General features: G+C 40.8%; 3 protein-coding genes across 4 annotated transcripts; 2 read left to right on the plus strand and 1 right to left on the minus strand.

Moving 5' to 3' along the window:
• Positions 1–1,643, plus strand: LOC103417225 (peroxisomal and mitochondrial division factor 2-like). The gene is made up of 2 exons (XM_008355416.4): positions 1–230; positions 414–1,643. The coding sequence occupies exon 2, from the start codon at positions 422–424 to the stop codon at positions 1,385–1,387; it is 966 nt and encodes a 321-aa protein (XP_008353638.3). The 5' UTR covers positions 1–230; positions 414–421; the 3' UTR covers positions 1,388–1,643.
• Positions 1,644–2,609: 966 nt separating this feature from the next.
• Positions 2,610–5,196, minus strand: LOC103405180 (protein Ycf2). 2 transcript variants are annotated; one of them, XM_008344146.4, is made up of 4 exons: positions 4,827–5,196; positions 3,776–4,566; positions 3,579–3,680; positions 2,610–2,960 (listed from the first exon to the last, which is right to left on the minus strand). In XM_008344146.4, exons 1-3 carry the CDS (start codon positions 4,921–4,923, stop codon positions 3,585–3,587), a joined length of 984 nt encoding a protein of 327 aa, XP_008342368.3. In that variant the 5' UTR covers positions 4,924–5,196; the 3' UTR covers positions 2,610–2,960; positions 3,579–3,584. The 2 variants fall into 2 exon arrangements, with proteins under 2 accessions (XP_008342368.3, XP_008342369.3); XM_008344147.4 differs by having other exon boundaries at positions 4,686–4,848.
• A 1,881-nt stretch (positions 5,197–7,077) lies between these two features.
• On the plus strand, positions 7,078–8,850 carry LOC103405179 (uncharacterized). Its single transcript, XM_008344144.4, has one exon. It carries the CDS (start codon positions 7,217–7,219, stop codon positions 8,630–8,632), a length of 1,416 nt encoding a protein of 471 aa, XP_008342366.1. The 5' UTR covers positions 7,078–7,216; the 3' UTR covers positions 8,633–8,850.
• The last annotated feature ends 11,854 nt before the right edge of the window (positions 8,851–20,704 follow it).

The following is a 20,704-nucleotide window of genomic DNA, read 5'->3' on the forward strand; positions in this document are numbered from 1 at the left end:
TAAACACGTGCACCGCACCATCCACGACTCTCAGCCGTCCGTTCCTCGACAGAGATAATTAGATTCTACGGTCTAATTCTAATTCTACAGAAAAAAGTAGACGAAAAAGGGATAATGGAAATTTGTCAGCAGCAGAAACCCTAAAACTCTATCGCCCCCTGTTTACTCGCAACATTCTCATCCTACGCACGCTCGCAGATCACTGAACCGCCATTGCTGATTGCTTTCAGGTTTTTTTTCTCTCTCTCTCTCTCTCTCTCTCTCATGCTTTCGTTTCCCGAGAAAATAAAAAAACTGCAAGAAAAGTGGCTGTGATATTCTCGGTTGCCAAACAGGGATTTTTGAAATTTTGTAGTTTTTATTGGCGGATTGTGATTGGCGTTCTGTTGTCTGTTTGTTTGTGTGTGTTTTAGGGTTAGAAATGGCAGAGAAGAAGACGGTTGAAATCGTGGACGATCAGGCTGAGGATTTCTTCGATGCCGATCAGGCGGCGGGGTTGGGCCGCAAGGTCGAGGGTTTGGAGGGGGAGAAGCTTGAGCTGCAGCGTGAGAACAAGGAGACTAAGGAGAAAATCCAGGAATTGACGGCGGAGATCGAGAAATTGAAGAGCAGCGAGAAGGAGACGAAGGAGAGGCTCAGGGAGATGGAGTTGGAGATCGAACGGACTGAGGAGGGGAAAGATGTGCTGGAATCGGTTGCGAATAGAGCGATCGAGCTTGAGACTGAGGTAGCGAGGCTCCAACACGATCTGATCTCCGCCATGGCCGAAGGGGAGGACGCGAATCACGAAGTTGCGGAGCTGAAGCGTGAGTTGGAAGAGAAGGGGGAGAAAATTGATAGCTTGGAGAAGGAGGTCGAGAGCCTGAAGAAGGCGAAGGCTGATAGCGAGAAGAGAGTTAGGGAATTGGAGAGGAAGATTGGGGTTTTGGAAGTGAAGGAGACTGAGGAGAAGAGCAAGAAAATTAGGGTTGAGGAGGAGATGAGAGAGAGACTTGATGAGAAAGAGAGCGAGCTTATCTTGTTCAAGAAGAAAGTGGAGGATTTGGAGTCAGTTGTTGCGAAGAACAGTGCTGAATTGGGGAAGAGAGTGAACGAGAGGGTCAATGTCGAGGCAGCGCTGAGGGAATCGGAGGATAAGTGCAGAGCCATGGAAATGAAGATGGGACAATTACAGAAGGACGTGATGGATGCTGAGAAGGTTATTACTGGATTGAAGGAGAGGACTGTTGAGGCCATTAATGGTACTGCGAATGAAATGAAGGAGATTCTGGAAGGTGGAGAGACGGGGTCGAAAGGATTGAGCTTGCCAGTTGTGGCAGGGTCGACTGGGGTCGTTGTTGCCGCGGCAGCTGCTGTTGTCTATGTGTTGTATGTAAGGCAGAGGTGATTGGATTGCAATGCGGTATAGAGGAAAAAAATCCAGGCAGGTTTAACGCTAGAGGTTAGGGTTTTTATTTGGTTAAGAGCATGTCGCAATTTTGTTAGAATTACTGAATCTTTTTTGTTGGCTTTGGTTTTCTTGCGAGCCGATCTTGTTAGCTCTATCATTTTGGAACGATGTTTTGTTTAGCTTTTGCTTGCTTTGTTTGAAAAAAATCCATATATGTAGTTCATACTTTGGCTATAACTATTTTGTATTCGTACACTGCGTGCTCCAAGCCATTTTGAATTGCTTGAATAATACATATTTTGCATTAGGTGTTTCTGCTAATTATTTGATGGTTTTTAAGCACATTGTTAATTTGATATCTCGAATTCATACAACTTTCCTTAAAAGTTCCGTTTAGTAGTTTTTGAAGAAAAGTTGACGTTTAATAGTCGAGCTAGGAACCATCACTTATGGTGCCATGTTGCTCCCCATTTGTCTCCCTGCTCGGGGTTGTGCTGGGTTCTGAATTCTACCAATTATGTGCAATTCCGTTGTCTTGGTTAACTGTTGTGTACTTCCTTTCGAGGATCAGCAACATTATGCAGTGATCATTTGCTGCATTCATGAAATTTTGTTTGTTCATGTTCATTTTTTTATGCAAGTTAGAACCTTTTTTCTGCGAAGTTAATCTTCTGTTCATGTAAGCCTGCGCCCTAAGTGACATGGTGAAGTCGCCCATTATAAGGTTGACTTCACCGCGTCATTTAGGGCTAATACTTGAATAAAACCAGGTGTATAACCCCTCTCTGATCGAAGTTTCTCTCGTCCTTGAGGATTTCTTGCTAACCAACTCATAAACTTGTGCAGAAAGCAAGTAGAACTGCTTTATCTTTTGTTTTGTGTCATTGCAGTTTGTTTCAATAGTGTGATTGAGTGAGAGTTTGAGTAAATAAGTGATGAGGATGGCGTAATGAGTTAGAATTATGATAGTTGATGGTTTCATTCACTTCAATATAGCAAAAGAAATGTGCGTTTGAGCACTCAATATCGCCTCGTTGCAACGGTTTTTCAACTCCAAGATCTGGTGGTGTACCCTTGGGCCATTTAGGTTCGCTTTACATGCACAACCATCCGCCTGTCGGTGTAAATCTATCATGACTAATCTCGTGATGAGAGAAAATGGTGTATGCAAGTAAAAATATTGTTGTATCACGGACCCTAACAGTTAATAATTGAAGACTCAAGCCTGAACCTGTCTTTAGCATTGACCATCAATGTGTACATGATGTACATTTGGTAACAAATCCTTGACCAAATAAAAAATAAAAAATATAAGTGAAATCTTTAGTACATACAAATCATTGAAAGGAATATAAAAGAACGAGTCTTTAGTAAATACAAAAAATATACCAGATAACGGAATTCACTCCACACGAAATAACGGAATTCACTCCACACGAAATCACGAAAACCAATCTCATATCCTCAGCAGCTAACACAAAATTAAGCTCTAAATCTCAAACACTAATTAGATTTAGGGTTAGCTGTGCAACCTTCATGGCTCAGTTGCACCAGCGGTAATGCTTCGTTTCTGAAGAATAGAAATCGGAAAAGAAGATACAGTTAGCCCATGGTTTATTGACAAATGATATGATTCTACTCTAAATTCATCTAAATTACGGGAAAGAGAATTCGAACTTGGGTGCAGAGGGAGGGAGTACACTGATATAGTCAACTTGACTAAGCTCAGGTTTACAGTTAGCCCAGAGTTTAAGAAACAAAGTGTTTAGCACGATGAATGCAACTGACAGTCATGGAGGTGTGCGTGGACAACTATCAGCCATTGATGCGTAAAAACCGCTTCGATCAACGGCTGACAGTTGCTCCCACGCTGATTAACTATCTCCAAGGCAACTTATATGTGCATACGTGTGACTACTGATAGACCCATACATTATAGGCCACCTACTAACCGTAAAGCCATGTTTATGAAGCAATATTCCAATATACAAGAGTTCATATGCCAAAACATGACAGCACTTGACAGCATATTCCAATACATCTAAAGGACAACTTTTGACATAAGAAAAAACAGGCAGAACAGCAAAGTAGTCGGATCGAAACGAAAGAAATCAAGTACATAGTCTGAACTAGTGATGGTGCTTCAAGTTCAACTAATTATTTTAGGAAGATATCTTCATTTAATTACCTTGAATTATCTATCAGATCTTCGGTGCAGAATTTCGAAGAGTCCACAGCAATTCTTCCATGAAGTCGGCTGCAGGGGGTGTCCGGCGACAGTTACAATCGACTGCCAACAGAGAAACAAACAAGTAGTCATTGATTTGAAAAGAATTTTATGTAAGCTACAAAAGTTACAACAATTTAAGCAACTTAATTAATTACCGGATTTCCTGTGCTTTCGGGGATCTCAGCCTTGCCATGCTCTTGCCCGGCATCAGCTGATTCGACTGCAGGAACCCCTTCCTTGTAAGCAGTACCCGATGACTCCCCAATTTGCTCTTCGGAAACCGGTAACTTTGTTTCCTCGATCCCCTTTGACACAATATCTGCAAGAGCAGCAGGAACCGCTTCCTTCTCATCGGAACAAGGCACTTCTGCTTCTTCACTTCCTTTCGACACCACGTCTGTTATGACTGGAGCACATGATTCTTCAACCTCCTTGGACACCAGATCGGTTTCGACTAGAGCAACCCCATTACTCTCTTCCACATCTGACAATGTTTTTTCCTCAATCTGTTTCGACACCTCCTCCGTGATGGCCGGCGAAGATTCACCAGTCTCATCCAAAGACGCCGCGACTTTCTCCTCCTCCACCTTGGTTTCCACTACAACACAACCTTGATCCAAATGATTGTACATAGATTCAACCGTCTCAACAACCGAGACAACAACTTCTTCGGTCCCCTCCACTTCCCCTGAATCATTCGCCACTCGAGCACCTTCCGCCTCTTCATCCGAACTACTACTTGAACTCGAACTCGAATCATCAGCAACATCGCGGGTTTCCTTTACCGGCTCGGAACAGTCATCGATGGCTATGTCCCTCACAGATTCAACCACAGGTTTTGAGTCGCCAACATCCTCCGGTTGAACATTTTCTGCGCCCTCCAACTTCCCATTCGAAGAATCCGCCATTTCGTTAAGATCTGCAGAAACTTTCTGCTCCTCCTCCTCTGCAAATGAATATTGATTAAAAGAATGACTTTCACAAAATATATTCAAGTTACAAAATTGCTAATTTAACCAAGTAGAAAGTGAAGATAAAGCAAACAAAAAGGAGTTGGCAAATTACAGATAGATGAATGAGAAATGTATAACAAGTCAACCGATGTGGAATCCAATCGCCAATTGCCAATTAAACAAATAAGAAAATTGGATTCCTAGAGAGAGAGAGAGAGAGAGAGAGAGAGAGAGAGAGAGAGAGAGAGAGAACCTGGGACTTGTTGGGGTTGAAGGGTAGGGGGAGATTGGCGGATGGTTTTTTTCTTGGCAAGTAGTTTTGATGTGATTTTCTTTGAACGTGGAGGCATGGTTTGATTTGTTGACTGGTTGCTAAGAACGTAGAGAGAGAGAGAGAGAGAGAGAGAGAGAGAGAGAGAGAGAACGCGATGAGTTCTAAGTTAGAACTTCTAACGTGTTTTGAAATTGAAACCGTTAAGGAGGGAACTCAACCAACCACAACGTTGTCGGTACTTGCATTTTGCAGGCAGAGCATGGGACGTGGCCCTTCACAAGTTATAAAGGCGGGAGTCTGAGCGATACAACACAATCAAGAGTCACAAGAGTCGCACCACCCCCAATGTAACGTTCCAGTGGTTTCGATGATGAATGTAATGGGGCCATACCCATACCCCATCGTTTTGCTTTGCGGAATTTATACGCTGATTCAAAACATCTGATACTCTTGATTTTAACTATTGTTCTCGTCAAAAACATAAAAATCAAGATTTAACGCTTAAAACCTTAAAGTATTCTATATTCCAAAGGAATTTTTGTTTGCTTTGTTTTGATCGCTAAAGTTTCCCAATGCATAGTCCGTGTTTTAAGTTTATTGTTTTCTTTTTTGATACAAAGATAAGTTCTTGGGGAGGGGAAGGACTTCATGAGTTCCTTTGTTCTTTTATTTACAAAATTATATTATAAACTGTTCTAATTTATAGAAAGTCAGAATTTGAACTTAAGTGCAAGGGGACGAAAACACTGTCTTAACTAACTAATCCAAATGAGTTTTTTTCTGTCATTTTGTCACCGGAACTTGTATGATTTTTTTTCTTTTTGAACATTAATAATAATAGAGATGGAAAATCAAATTCACAAACAAAGTGTATGGGCGACTGCTCAACTGAGATACAAAAGCGATTATGAGAGGAAAAAACTTGTAAATACTGAGGAGTAATGTTATTCAAGCCATGTTTTTGTACCACATTTCTATACCACCTTAGGTGACATATAATGTGGACAGCCACATCATTTGAAAAATTTGCAAAATCCAAAGAAAAGAAGAAGAAAGACTTCTTGTATACCACAATCGTCATTTAATTAACTAGTTTTTCTTAATTATTAGTTTATTAAATAATCAACTAAATTTAAAAATCTGATTAATTCAAATGATGTGGCTGTCCACATCAAATGTCACCTAAGATGATATGAAAATATGATACAAAAATATAGTATGAATAACATTACACTAGGGGGTTGGTAGTTATAACTTTTATGCCAAACAATCGACATTAAGGTATCATTTTGTATATAGATGGGACGGGATGGAACATAATGGGACTGGAAGGGACGGGACAGGACGGGATGGAACGGAGAGGAGGAAAGATGCCGTCGGATGGAAACAAGGAGGAAGAAGAAGGAGACGAAGATGTTATAATTTTGTGTTCCACGGATGTGGAACGAGTCGTTCCAGGGGGTGAGGCAGAACGAAAATTCATCCAAAATTCGTCCCATGGAACAGAACGTTCCATCCGTTTTAGGCGCACGAAACGTAGGACGGAACATCTTTTCTCACTCCGTTTCGTCCCGTCTCACGTACCAAACGGTACCTAAGGGACCATGTGAGGGGTCATCTCAAGATTGTGAAATGAGGGACCATGTCCTAAACATTAATGGAAACCTACCAAGTCTAAAGTTGTCCTTTTATTGTATTTTTATATAACAATGTATTTACAATAAAGTATAGAGATAATTATTGGATCGAATTTGTTATTTATAGTAAGGGATGAAGATTTAAACTTAAAATTCTTTCACTTACAACTGAAGATAAATATCACAATGAGAAAGGCTAAGCGGTCCTTCTCAAAAGTAGCACTCTCTATGGACTCTATGGTATCCTATGTTTTTTGCACATTGTTTTATAATGTTGGCACGAAAATTGACGTTAATGTGTGAGATATCGAAGAGTTTCATTTTTGAAAGAATCCTCTTAGCATTTCTCATATCAATACCGTAGTACTAAGTGGCACTCCAAAACTGTCTTAACTAATTTTTCTCCATAACTACCATGATTGGAATTTGAACATACCTTGCCATGATTTGCTTTTTGTATTGAAACCAAACAAGGCCTAAACTTAACCACTTATTTTCTCAGCCCAATTATAATTCGGGCCAAACACAAGAATCAATCAAACCCTACTGAACCCCATTTTTAGAGCCCAAATCAACATTACAATTCTCAATCCCTACTTTCTCCCAAAAACCCTAAACCCCCAAAAAGGTCATATCCTTCCACAGTTTAATCTTCCTTCTCCTTAAAACCCTAGCAAAACATCGTCCCTTTATCTCTTCCTACTCCACTGCTTACTCTCTTCCTCCGCCTCCATGGCCGCCACCACTCCAGCGCCTCCACCTTCCGCCACAAAACCCACCAAATCGATCGCCCAAACTGTGCGGAAAGCCGTAAACGCCCTCATCAAATGGCGGAACGACAAGCTGCAGACCCAGAACCCCGATCTCCTGGAATCCGACGAGTTCGCCTACCTAGTTCTCACCCTTAAGAAAATCCCGCCAAAGGGTCGCGTCAACGCCTACAAAATCCCCCTCCCAAATCCCCTCCACTCCCAACTCTCCGAGCTCTGCCTGATATACGACGACGGACCCAAGTCCGACCTCACCAAGGACTTCATCGAGAAGAAAATCAAGGCCGAAAACATACCCGTGGCGAAAATCTTGAAGCTTTCGAAGCTCAAGAGCGATTACGTGCCCTTTGAGGCCAAGAGGAAGCTGATGTATTCTTATGATATGTTTCTGGCTGATAAGCGGATTGTGCCGTTGCTGCCGAAGTATTTGGGGAAGCACTTCTTTAAGAAGAAGAAGATTCCGGTGCCGGTGGACTTGCAGCACAAGAATTGGAAGGAGCAGGTGGATAAGATTTGTGGGTCGGCTTTGTTGTTCTTGAGTACAGGGACGTGTAGTGTGGTGAGGGTTGCGAAAGTTTCGATGAGCATTGATGAGATTGTGGAGAATGCGGTTGCGGCGATTAATGGGATAGTGGAGATTGTGCCGAAAAATTGGGGAGGTGTGAGGTCGTTTCATTTGAAGTTGTTTGAATCGCTTGCGTTGCCGGTTTATCAGGCGGTTCCAGATGTGACATTGAAGATTGAGGGAGAGAAGGGTGTTGTGGAAGGTGAGAAGGAGGTGAAAGAGGTTGATAAGAGTGAGAGCAAGGATTTGAAGAGTGAGAAGAAGAGTAAGAAGAAGGGTAGGATTCATGAAGTGAGGTATTTGGATAGCCATGTTGGCGAGGTGCTTGATGATGATGATTTCGGTATTGTTGGTGGTGTGGACATTGGGGAAGGTAAGCAAAGCGAGAATGATGAACCAGACAGTGGCGAATTGGGGAAGAAGAAGAGGAAGAAAGAAAAAGTTGCTGGTGAGTTGAAGGGTGAGAAAAGGTTGAAGAAATCAGCTAAGGCGAAAGATGATACTGAGTTAAAGGGGGAAAAGGTTATTGGTGAGAAGAAGTTGAAAAGGTCGGCGAAGGCAGGAGAAGAAGATGGTGCCACTGTCAATCATAAGAAAGATGGGTTGTCCTTGAAAGAGAAGAAAAAAAATCTTACAAAGAAGAAAGTAGATGATTCGTCGGCTCGAGGAAAAGAGTCTATTGGAAAGAAAGAGAAGAGAAAGAGTAAAGAGTCTGTTGGAAAGAAGGAGAAGAGGAAGAGTGAAGATGAAAAGTTGAAGAGCACAGAAGCAAACCTGAAGAAGGCCAAGAGAAGTAAGAAAGCAGCAGAGTGATTCGGGATAACAGGCTGCAGGCGAATGACAGGCTTTGCGGTGGGATTCAATACATCCGGGCAAGTATGGCTATCCATATTGAGTCGTCTGGAAGAATTTTGATTGTTGTGTATTTTATTCTGGTATTGAAATGATGATCTTATTTGTTAGTTTATGAGTTGACATTGCCTATTTACTTAGTTATAACTTATGGAGATCATGCAAAATGTTTACTTTTCCATCGTGGTCTTTCTGCAGTCCCTTAACTCTGAATTTGAACTGAGATTGTGTCTCTATGAGTCTATGACTTAAACTTGCATCCCCATCTCCAGTTATAAATGAAGATTTTGCATCAACTTGCATCTCCATATCATGAAAATCTTTCGTATTGATTAGATTTGATATTCAAATTCAGTCAAAGTTTTCGTGAGTGGGCTGTTGATTTGTTTAAGGTCTACCTGCGGCTTTTGTGAAACCCTTCTATCAGCACTTTCATCTCTGTTTTGTGCTATACTCTAGCAGACAGAAGTGCAGGAACGTGTAGCTTCATATCATCGAGTGATTAGATTCGATAGACAAACTCAGACAGATACTTATTGAAGTCCAAATATCTCTTGATTACACTTAGAAGTAGTTGAACGCATAAATCTTGCAACTTCAAGCAGGAGAGAGCATGCCTTGTCTAGCAGCTTGGACTGTACTGACTATTTTAATCGGATAGGATAAATAGTCACCGATAGTATTGACTAAGGGCTTGTTTGGTATTGCTGTGCTTTGAAAAAAAGCTGCTGTGAGAATAAGCGGTTGTGCTGTGAGAATAAGCGGCTGTGAAATAAATCAGCAGAGTGTTTGGTAAACTTTTTTGTAAAAGTGCTTTTGGAAAAAAAAAACAGTCTGATAGTGGGTCTTTTCATTAAAGGAGCATTGTAGCTTCGTGTGCTTTGAAAAAAAGCCAGTTTTCCAAAGCTGCAAATAACAGCTTTAGCTTTTTCCTTTGATTTCAGCTTATTCTCACAGCAGCTTCCAAAATAAGTCTTTTTTTTTTCAGTTTACCAAACATTTAAAATCCTCACAGTTTTTTTTCCAGGGTGTTTTTTTTTTAAGCACATCATTCCCAAACCACCCCTAAATTAGTCCGGCGTTTGGTATACTATCATACTAATGATTGTATTATTTACACTGTGTTTGGCAATCGGATAAAAAAGAAAAAGAAAAAAAATGGTTTTTGACAGGAAGCACATCCAATCTTCACGATAGGAAGCAAATGAAAAGCCCCCAAATTAGGGCAAAACCTAATGTGAAGAAAGGGGAAATTAAGGATTTTCCTTTGGCAGCGTTCATCCCCCAGTGGTTTGCAGTGGTTCAAAGCAATTGGGTCTTGTGCGATGTGGGGGTGACGCAATTGATTTTATGCTTTCTAGGTTTGGGTTTGTGCAGTGGTTCAAGGCGGCAACAGTTCGCAACCATGGGATCTCGTTTCAAGATACGACAACAATGCATGGCAGACTCAAGTGCAAGATAGGATAAATTTTTTGGGTCAACATGACTCATCACCAACAATATCGATATTATTCATAATTTAATAACTTATTACTATGTGTGAAATTTAATCATAAAGGATTTCGATGATATTAATATTCCCATAATTATAAATTGTATATTATTTTATCCATTTAGTACTTCGGTCCAGTGGTGTTTCTCTTCATTTGTAAGTGAGAGGTCTTAGTTTGTAACGACTTGTCCCTAAATATTACGGTTTTTATAATTTTAAAATGTGAAATTACGAAAATGCCCTTCGAGGTAAAAATGTTGACTTTTGTTAACCACATTGTTGTGTCACGTAAGATCCATTTTCTTGGCATATCCTTATAGTACTCATCGCTACGAACGCGTGGGCGTAAGCGAAATCAAATTTGGAGTTATAACGAAAGAGTTATTAACGAACGAAGGTGTTGAGGGCAAAATGGTCATTTGACCATAAATCTGGAAGGCGCCAGATTTTGTTGGGGCATAATCTAGTGCCATGTGTGTGGCTGTGATAGAAATAAGAGGAGAGAAAGGAGGAGAAAACTGCCCAATAGGGGAAGAAAGGAGGAGAGTGAACCAATGAGAGATGAGAAAAATGAGGGAATGGAGGGAAGGGAAGAAATAGCCAACCCGGACCTCCCTTCGACCTGCGACCTGGCCCGACTCCCCCATCGTGACCCAGTTCTGACCCGAACACCCTGCTTGATTTTTCGACGCCATCTCCAGCGTTTTTCCGACGATTCGCAGCCACCTACCACCTAGAAACTTCACATCGGCCTTCCCTCTCCATTTTCCACCTAAGATTGATGAGGTTTTGGTTCCATATCATAGAGAACGACGAGTGGGGTTTGAGAGCGCCACGAACGGCGATTCACCGATCTTGTAGCCTTCATCGGTGACCACCACCATCAATCCACTCATCTTAAACCCAGGAACAAGTCCCAAGTTTTGGTTGGTGCGTCGGAACATCGGGGAAGATGAATCAACAACCACCCATTTCTAGGGTTTTGATGGATCGAGGGTGTTTTCATGCGTTTCCTTGCTGAATTGGACTTCGGCCTAGGTATGAAAGTTATTCCCCTTGATGAGCTCTACATTCCTGCAAAATTTGGTAATTTTTGGAGTTGGTCGGAAAATCAGATTTTTGTCACTGGAAATTGCCGCTTGCTGCGGTGCGTGGCCTTCCGGGCAGCCGCTTGCTGCGGTGCGTGGCCTTCCGGGCAGCCGCCTCGTGAAGGCTCATACGGCGGCGCGTGTGGGGAAACCAAGGTCCCTTCATAGGTTTTTTGATGTGTTGAATCCGAATCCACTGTCCGTTTTCCCAAATTCTAACGTTTTAGTAGAGTTTTACTAAATGGTCCCTATTTCTGTTTAGGTGTGTCGGTGTGAAGTGACACCAGTTCGAGCGGTTCTCCAGTAGTGGAATACTTGTGAGTGGATCCCTTCTTAATTTGCATGTTTTTATAAAATATTAGGATTGCATTCACGAAAAGTATGATTTCTTGATTTTACACTTATGCATTAATTATGATTTATCGAAATTACGTTTTACTAAAGGTTACGAAATATGGAATTTTTGTATATGAAATTTTATGGATTGCGAATATGATTAATTTTATGGATTTATGATTATGACTTACTATGGATTTATGAAATGATGTTTTGAGCTTTTGAGCTGTGGTGTTTTAAAATAAGATTTTGAGAAATGTTTCTATGCTTAGCTAATGGGTTATCATATGGCACATACACACAACATGGGTATGACGTCTATGGCCATATGACACAATAGAGGAGTAGTGAGATATTTATACCCCTAGCTTCACTGGCGAAACTAGTGTCGGACAGCTTCACTAGCCACGACTAGTTTATGTGTGTATGTTATGCTACATTATTTAGCTTTACCTTCGGGTGATGGATATGTTATTTAGCTTTACCTTTGGCTGATGAACAAGTACTGCCTTCGGGCGACTATTGTACCCCTAGTTGAGTATCTCATTGATGTGATTGACAGAGGTTTTATGGATTTTCCTTCGTGGGGCGATAACACCATTGTTGAGCATTGTATTTCACATACATGATTTATGAATGCTTTTCATGGCATGCCAGAGTTTTCAGAAAACTTACTATGTAGTACTATACACGTGCTTTCAAAACAGGGGGTTAGTATGTTCATAAAGAAAATGATTTTCCTATTATTAGTATTATTATTATAAACTTTGGTCCACTAACCTTTTTGGTTTTGCGCCCCCTCAGGAGTTAGATTCGAGGCAAACGATCTCGGCATCAGGGCATTTCCGCTTAGGTATCTTCGAGTCTCTTCTATGTATGACTCATTCCCTTGTTCATACCTTTTATTATAATTCTTTCATATTATTCGTAATTGGTTGTATGCTCTGAACATGTTCATGCATCAGCATTTGTCTTTCTAATTACATATTTTCTTGTAGGCATGTAGAAAATGGCTTCGTCACCCTCGGGTGTTGGCTAGCACGTGCCCATCCTGATATGAGAGGGATATCGGGATCGGGGCGTGTCAATTTTTGCAAAAGGCGAATTTGAACTACACTATCTTTTGCAAAAATCTAACTACATTATTGCTATCAAAGGTCAATTTAAACCACATTACTGTTTGCCCATTGTGAGGCTAAGCTCACCAAACCTCCTTAGTGTATATACTATCATTTATTAAAAAAATATATATTATTTGTTATATTTTTTTCTCGATAATATTATTTGTTATATTTTTGATGTGAGACTAATACTTAGCCTCTACCTAATAAATATATGTCTTTCTCTCCCCTGTTGAAGTAGCTTTTTTGTTATCTATTTTAATATATCTTTCCCCTTGGATCCAATTAAAGTCTTCTTGCATGTAAGTTTCGTCAAGTTCCCTCTTGTTAGTCATATTGCCTTTGGGCTGAAGCTCATACAAAATCAGCCTGGGCTCCTGCATTCGGCCCAATGATTCTCTTTCTAATGTTAATTCAATTTAGTTTATGTTGCAGTCATATTTAGAATAGGAATGTGATTGTGTAAATCCTAGGGAATCTGGGAATGTATCTTATATTCCTATTAGGATTAGATTACCTATTAAATGTTGTAATCCTAAAGGGAAATGTTTTACCCTTCCTACTACTATAAATAAGAGCACAATGAGGTGAATCAAACACACCTCATAATTAAATCAATCTATCTTCTATCTAATAGTGGCCGACCCCCTCTCTCTCTCTAAACCCTAGATCGTTCAATCAAATAGGCCTACAACACGTTATCAGCATGCTCTTGCCAAAAGCTAAGGGATTGACGCATTGTTAGAGGAGGCTATCATCCACCAAATTCACAAGCTTATTCGTATTCTGCTAATCAGGTACGCTTAAAATAAAAGAAGATATTTGAAACGTCCATGAAGCATGAAAACATTCCCAATGATGCATGAGCCCCTCTATGTTTATATTTTCCTTTCGATATATATATATATATATATATATATATATATTGTATATGTTCATATATTTGTTTCATACATCGCACAATTAAATTGTTATGTGGAATTTGTGAGTCAAAATATAAAATTAAATTATAAGCAAATTAAGGGTTTTCTGAAACCTTAGTTTTGACAATTGGGTATGTTTTTTGTCTCACCATGGGATGGCATCACCCTGATGCCCTTGGACTACTTGCGCAACCCATGTAGGGCTTGATGCTTCACAACCACGGGCTTGTAGCCCTAGTTTCTGGTCCACAGCCCACAAGCCTAGCTTGCTGGGCCCCTTGTGTCACGGCTTACATCATCAGCAGCCAGCCCATGCGCTGGGCTTAGCTTCTTGTGCCCACGACCCAGGTCCTAGCCTTCGCTGGGCCTTCTTGAGTGCTCGCCCACAAGCCAGCGTGTGCTGGGCTTGTTTCCATGCCCCCTTCACGATCCAATTTCAAAACCCAGCTTGCGGCTGGGGTTTCATCCTTTCACCGTGGCCTGCAGACCACCCCAAGGTTTTTTTTTGGGCCTTGCCTTATGCTAAAGGCACCTACACCCGTGCCCTTACCCACGACACCAAGCCCAAATTATTTTGGGGCTATCTTTTTCGATCCAATAATGTTATTTTAATATTATTTAGCTTCTACAATCGACCCCGTATGACCCGATTTAATGAATTAATTAAAAGTGACCTGCAGTCCATTAATCAGATAATGAATCTAAAATTATTGACCTGAAGATCACTTTTGGACATTAACGATTCAATAATTTATTTTTATACTTTGAACCGTCACATACTTTCGTAATAACGAAGCTTTCACAATTGAGTTCCCAAAGAACCTCAAATCCACTATATCCAAATTAGTATATTGCATTCTATGTTTCTTGCAGGAACCTCTCATTATGAACTAATTGTTCATAAAACTAAATTGAACCTGTAGTTTCAATTTTAGTGCCTTTGAAACTCAAAGTTTTCATTCAAAACATATCATATGAAACCAGTAGATTTCATGCATAAATTAAACCACTACATGTCTATAGAACCTGTATGTTCTACGATATATGTCTATAGCTTACCATATGACTAATCACGTTTTCTCCCTCTGTTTTAAGGACATGTTGAACTTGAACAAGCTCAATTTCTTCGTTTTAGAAGTCTATGGAAGAAACTATCTGAAGTGGGTTCAAGACGTGAAGCTCTATCTTATTGCAATTAGAGCCACCATCGAGGCACATATCACTAACAAACCTGTTGACGAAGCTCAGAAGGCTACTGCAATGATCTTCATCCGAAGACACATTCATGATGCACTACAGACTGAGTATCTCGTTAAGAAGGACCCACGCACCCTCTGGCTTGCTCTGGCCTACCGTTTCGATCACTAGAAAAACATATACTTGCCTGAAGCAAGACACGACTGACAGCATCTTCGCTTCCAGGATTTTAAGTCCATGAATGAATACAACTCTAAAGTTTGTAGAATCTGTTCTCTGTTGAAATTTTGCAAAGTGGAACTAACCGAATCAGATCTCCTGGAGAAGACCTATTCAACATTCCATGCCACCAATATTGTCCTGCAACAACAATTTAGGGCATAGAAATTCACCAAGTTTTCAGATTTGATCTCTGTTTTACTTCTCGCTGAAAAGCAAAACCAGCTTTTGATGAAGAATCATCAAGCTCGACCCACTGGCTCCAACGCCGCGCCTGAAGCGTATGCGACCTATTATAGCAGCCTAAACGACAAAAGAACCGTCGTGGCCATGGTAATGGGCGGCAAACCCAACCACATGCTGGTTCTACTGAACTGGACATGTGTTATCGCTGTGGATCAAGGGATCGTTGGTCACGTGTATGCCGAGCTTCCCCTGAGGTTATTGCCAAGTATCATTCTTGTCGTGAGTCTAACTTTGCACATGTGGATCATCCGAAAGATGCAACTACATCAATGGAGATATCGGATTTCCATGAGGCATCAGTACCTATGGATGAATAAATTAGACATGTTTTTAGGGTGTTTACCCCTAGTGACCGAACCCACTAGGAGTGGTCGGCCCTACCCCCTATTTTGCTAGGTTTCTGGTTTAATTTTGAACAATTTTTTTAAGTATTTGGAATAATTTGTTTGGTTTTTGGTTAGTTTTGAATTATGGATTGTTATTTGAATGAATATTATTTTCTCGAATTGCTTAATTGAATGAATGGACTTTTATTTATACATGTGACCAATTCAATCAATTTATTTCTAGGTATGTCTAGTGGGGAAGTTAGTTTTCTGGCAGATAGTGCAACCACGCGAACGACACTATTTTACTAACTTCATACCCAAGAAAACTCATTCAACAACTCTCTCAGGCTCATCCAACCTGATTGAAGGATACGAAAAGGCACGTATCATGTTGTCTAATGGTACAATTCTGACCATTAAGGAGACATTTTATTCTCCACGTTTCGGAAGAACATTGTTGAGTTTTAGAGATATTCGGCATAATTAATATCATCTTGAAACCACTGAAGATCATGGTTCTAAATTTCTTTGTAACACTTCGTATGAATATGACCAGAAGCATATTCACGAGAAGTTGGAACGCTTGTCGAGTGGGTTATACATCACAACCATTTGTGGCATAAAAGCCCACAGCGTGGCCGACCCTATGCCTGAGTTACCGGATACTTTATTGCTTTAGCATGATCGTTTGGGACATTCTGAACGTGACATGATACGTCATATCCTTAAATCTTCACACGGGCATAAGTTACATCTCTATGTTGGACTCCCACCATGCAAAACGTGTTCTTTAGGGAAGTTGAATACTCAACCCTCGTATACAAAGATTATTCACAACCCCCCTCAATTTCTTCAGAGGATTCAAGAGGACATTTGTGGACCTATCCAACCAACTTGTGGACCATTCAGATACTTTATGGTGTTAGTTGATGCATCGACACGATGGTCACATGTTTTCTTGTTATCCACACGCAACGTCGCGTTTGCTAAACTCCTAGCTCAAATCATTAAGCTAAGGGCTCACCACCCCGATTATCTGATCAAGGCGATTCGATTGGATAACGCTGGAGAGTTATGTCACATAATTTTGACGATTATTGCATGTTAGTAGGGATTAATATGGAATATCCTGTACCTCATGTTCACACCCAAAACGGCCTGGCAGAAACTTTCATAAAGCGCATTCAATTGATCGCTCCGACTTTGGTTATGAGAACCAAACTGCCGGTATCTTCCTGGGGCTATGCAATATTACACGCAGCTATGTTGGTCCGCCTGAGGCCTATCGCTACCCAACCACATTCACTGTTACAGTTGGTCACTGGATACGAGCCTGACGTTTTGTATTTACCGGTGTTTGGGTACGTCATTTATGTGCTAATAGCGTCACCGCTACGTACCAAAATGGGTCCTCAGAGAAAAATGGGAATCTATGTCGGTTATGATTCGCCATCAATTGTTCGCTACTTAGAACCTTTGACAGAAGATCTCTTTACCGCATGTTTTACGGATTGTCACTTTGATGAGACAGTCTTCTTGTCGTTAGGGGGATATAAGCATGCTAACGTTCTCGTAGAACGCTGCGAATTGTCGTGGTATGCTTCTACTATGTCTCATTTAGATCCTCGCACTGCCCAGTCTGAAACTGAGGTGTGTCGAATTATAGATCTTTAGAGCTTGCCAGATGTTTTAATGATCTAGTAAAGGTGACAAGATCACACATACCAGCTGCAAACACACCTATAAGGATAGATGTACCCCGCATACGTCAACAACCCGACTGGGAAGGCTGGACCGTCCCCGAAGGTGGGGAGGCCGCACCTTCCACGCAGCAAGGTACATTGGCGGCTAGCCAATCATCTGCTCCGACCCTGAAGCGTGACAGACCCCTTGGTTCAAAGGATTCACAACCCCGGAAGAGGAAAATGACACCAACTAGTGACCCTAGTTTGAATCTGACCATCACTCACTCATCCATTCCAACGCATGAGGTTATTCTAGATTACGGTGATGCTTCATATGAAACCTGCCGGCCTCTCTAGAATTGCGAGATTTCGGTCCACTACACAGTATTGGATGAGATTTGGAATAGGAATGAGATGATAGTCAATGGTGCATTCTCGTACTCTGTAGCTACTGACATCATGTTTAGCGATGACATTGAACCACATTCTGTCGATGAATGCCAACGTAGAATTGATTGGTCAAATTGGAAACAAGCAATCCAGGTCGAACTCAATTCGTTCGTGAAACGTAAGGTATTCGAACCTATCGTTCCTACACCACTACGTGTGAAGCCCGTTGGCTACAAGTGGGTTTTCGTGAGGAAGAGTAATGAGAAGAATGAAATAGTGCGATACAAAACATGCCTCGTAGTGCAAGGTTTCTCTCATCGCCCAGAGATTGATTACGAGAAGACGTATTCCCTCGTAATGGACGTTATAACGTTCTGCTAGCTAATCAGTTTGGTAGTTTTTGAAAAACTAAATATGCAGCTTATGGACGTGGTAACCATGTATCTCTATGGGGATCTAGATATGAAAATTTATATGAAAGTTCCCAAAAGACTTCCATTGATGGGTTCAAATAGTTCTAGACCACGTAACACTCTCTCAATTAGGTTGAGGAGGTCACTCTACGCATTAAAACAATCCGGGCGGATGTGGTATAACCATCTGAGTGAATATTTGACAAGTTAGGGTTATGTGAACAATGAACTATGCCCATGCATGTTCATAAAGAAGTCACATTCCGGATTTGCAATCGTTGCAGTTTATGTCGATGACATGAACCTCATTGGGACTGTCACAGAGCTTGAGGAAATTGCTACACACTTGAAATCGGAATTTGAGATGAAGGATCTTGGGAAAACTCGATACTGTCTCAGCCTGGAGATTGAGCATTGTTCAGATGGAATCCTAGTATATCAATCGAACTACACCCAAAATGTGTTGCGACGTTTTAATGAGAATAAAGTGAAGCCTTCGAGTACACCCATGGTCGTTCGGACTCTAGATGCCAAAGAGATCCCTTCCGTCCAAAGGAGGATGAAGAAGAGATTTTGGAACCCGAAGTTCCTTACCTATGTGCAATTGGGGCTTTATTGTACTTGGCTCAGTGCACTAGACTCGACATTTCCTTCGCTGTGAATCTATTGGCTAGATACAACAATGGACCTATATGCAGGCACTGGAATCATGTTAAAGACATTTTCCGTTACCTTAAAGGTACTACGGAATTAGGTTTGTTCTATACCCGCGAATCTCCAAGTGTTGCCGCCCTTTATGGCCATCATATTGATTCTCGCCTTGTTGGTTATGCAGATGCTGGATATCTGTCTAACCCATATAGAGCACATTCTCAAACGGGTTATGTCCTTACCGTTGGAGACACTGCTATATCTTGGAGTTCTACCAAGCAAACGCTAGTTACGACTTCGTCAAACCATGCTAAGATGCTCGCTCTACATGAAGCATCGCGTGAGTGCTTTTGGCTGAGAGAAGTTATGGAACATATTCGAAGCACTAGTGGTCTTACATCAGTCGTTAACCTTTCTACGACGATCTTTGAAGACAATGCAGCATGTATTGAGCAGTTGAAAAAAGGATACATCAAGGGAGACTAAGGGTGGGCACGGTTTGGTTCAGTGCGGTTTTGAGTGAAACCAAAACCGAAACCAAATTTTTTTACGGTTTGGTTCGGTATGGTTTTGAAGCCAAAACCGAAATGAAACCAAACCGTTTGGTTCGGTTTGGTGCGGTTTCAAATGGTTTCGGTTTGGTTTTTAAGAAAAAATGTACAATTTGCAATTTAACATATTAATAAGCATTTCCCAGTAGCAATAGGAAAAAGACATTTGTTATATAAACAATTAGCATGTTGCATGCAGTTGTGATGTTAAAATATGTTTGTGTAACAAAAGGGTGTCCCGTACAAGGTATAACATAAAACAAGTTGAATAACTTTGAATTCATTAAACATGAGCGAAACTTTCATACTATAATATGTGATATCATGCTTCAAATGAGTGGACTTCATTAGATCATTGTTTGGCTCTTGATAACAAGATTAGTCCACCCTTGTACATATATATGTGTGTGTGTGTGATGGTATAAAATAACAAAGGTCCTTCAAGTTAATAAACGAAAGAAAGTGATGAATGATGATATTCTAGTGTGGTTGTGTCCATACTAAGTGCATGGATTCTAACAAACAACCAATTAAAACATGAAATTTAATATGGACATTTAATTAAATGTTTATTAATATTTACGGTGCGGTTCGGTTTCGATGCGGTTTTCAAAAGCCAAAACCGAAACCGTTCCAAAACCGCAAAACCAAACCGTTCGGTGTGGTTCGATTTTGTTCATGTTTCGGTTCTAAGTGCCCACCCTTAAGGGAGACAACACCAAGCACATAGCGCCGAAATTCTTTTACTCATACCAACAGCAGCATCATCAGAACATTGAAGTCAAGCAAATCCGTTTCCAAGACAACCTGTCCGATCTCTTTACCAAGTCATTGCCCAAGTCTACATTTCAGAAGCTCGTCCAAGGAATCAGTATGCGTAAATTATCTGAGTTGAATTGCTTGTAGTTCTCTTATTTAGAAGTTAAGTCTAACGGGGGAGTATCTAGAAGCATACTCACATGATCTTAATGTACTATTTTTCCTATGATTAGGAGCATTTTTCCCACTGAGTTAAAGAGGTTTTAATGAGGCACCAATCCTGGGATAATCATACTCCGATGAGTTCACTACCTTTGTCCAGTTTGACGAGTGTTTTAGACATTATGCATACTTTCTTACTTTTCTCCTTAGTCTATGGGTTTTCCCCATGCCTTGGGTTTTACCATAGCAAGGTTTTTGTGAGTTTTTGCAAATGCATACTTCACTTAAATTTGAGACTCGTGATCACCCGTTATGCCGATGACTTCATCAACTATTCTACCTTATCTGCTGAAGATCTAATGCGATGGTTTGTTGAGTATTTACACACTCAAGGGAGAGTGTTGCAGTCATATATAGAATATGAATGTGATTGTGTAAATTCTAGGGAATTTGGGAATGTATCTTATATTC

This window comes from Malus domestica, chromosome 17 (assembly GCF_042453785.1).
Source record: "Malus domestica chromosome 17, GDT2T_hap1".
Taxonomy (NCBI): domain Eukaryota; kingdom Viridiplantae; phylum Streptophyta; class Magnoliopsida; order Rosales; family Rosaceae; genus Malus; species Malus domestica.

Excerpts from the sequence above, each read along its gene's own strand:
- LOC103405179 (XM_008344144.4), top strand. The coding sequence starts at position 7,217 with ATGGCCGCCACCACTCCAGCGCCTCCACCTTCCGCCACAAAACCCACC.
- LOC103417225 (XM_008355416.4), top strand. The coding sequence starts at position 422 with ATGGCAGAGAAGAAGACGGTTGAAATCGTGGACGATCAGGCTGAGGAT.
- LOC103405180 (XM_008344146.4), bottom strand. The coding sequence starts at position 4,923 with ATGCCTCCACGTTCAAAGAAAATCACATCAAAACTACTTGCCAAGAAA. Across the intron at positions 4,567-4,826 it reads TCAACCCCAACAAGTCCCAG|AGGAGGAGGAGCAGAAAGTT; the intron begins GTTCTCTCTCTC and ends ATTCATTTGCAG. Across the intron at positions 3,681-3,775 it reads CCGAAAGCACAGGAAATCCG|TCGATTGTAACTGTCGCCGG; the intron begins GTAATTAATTAA and ends CTCTGTTGGCAG.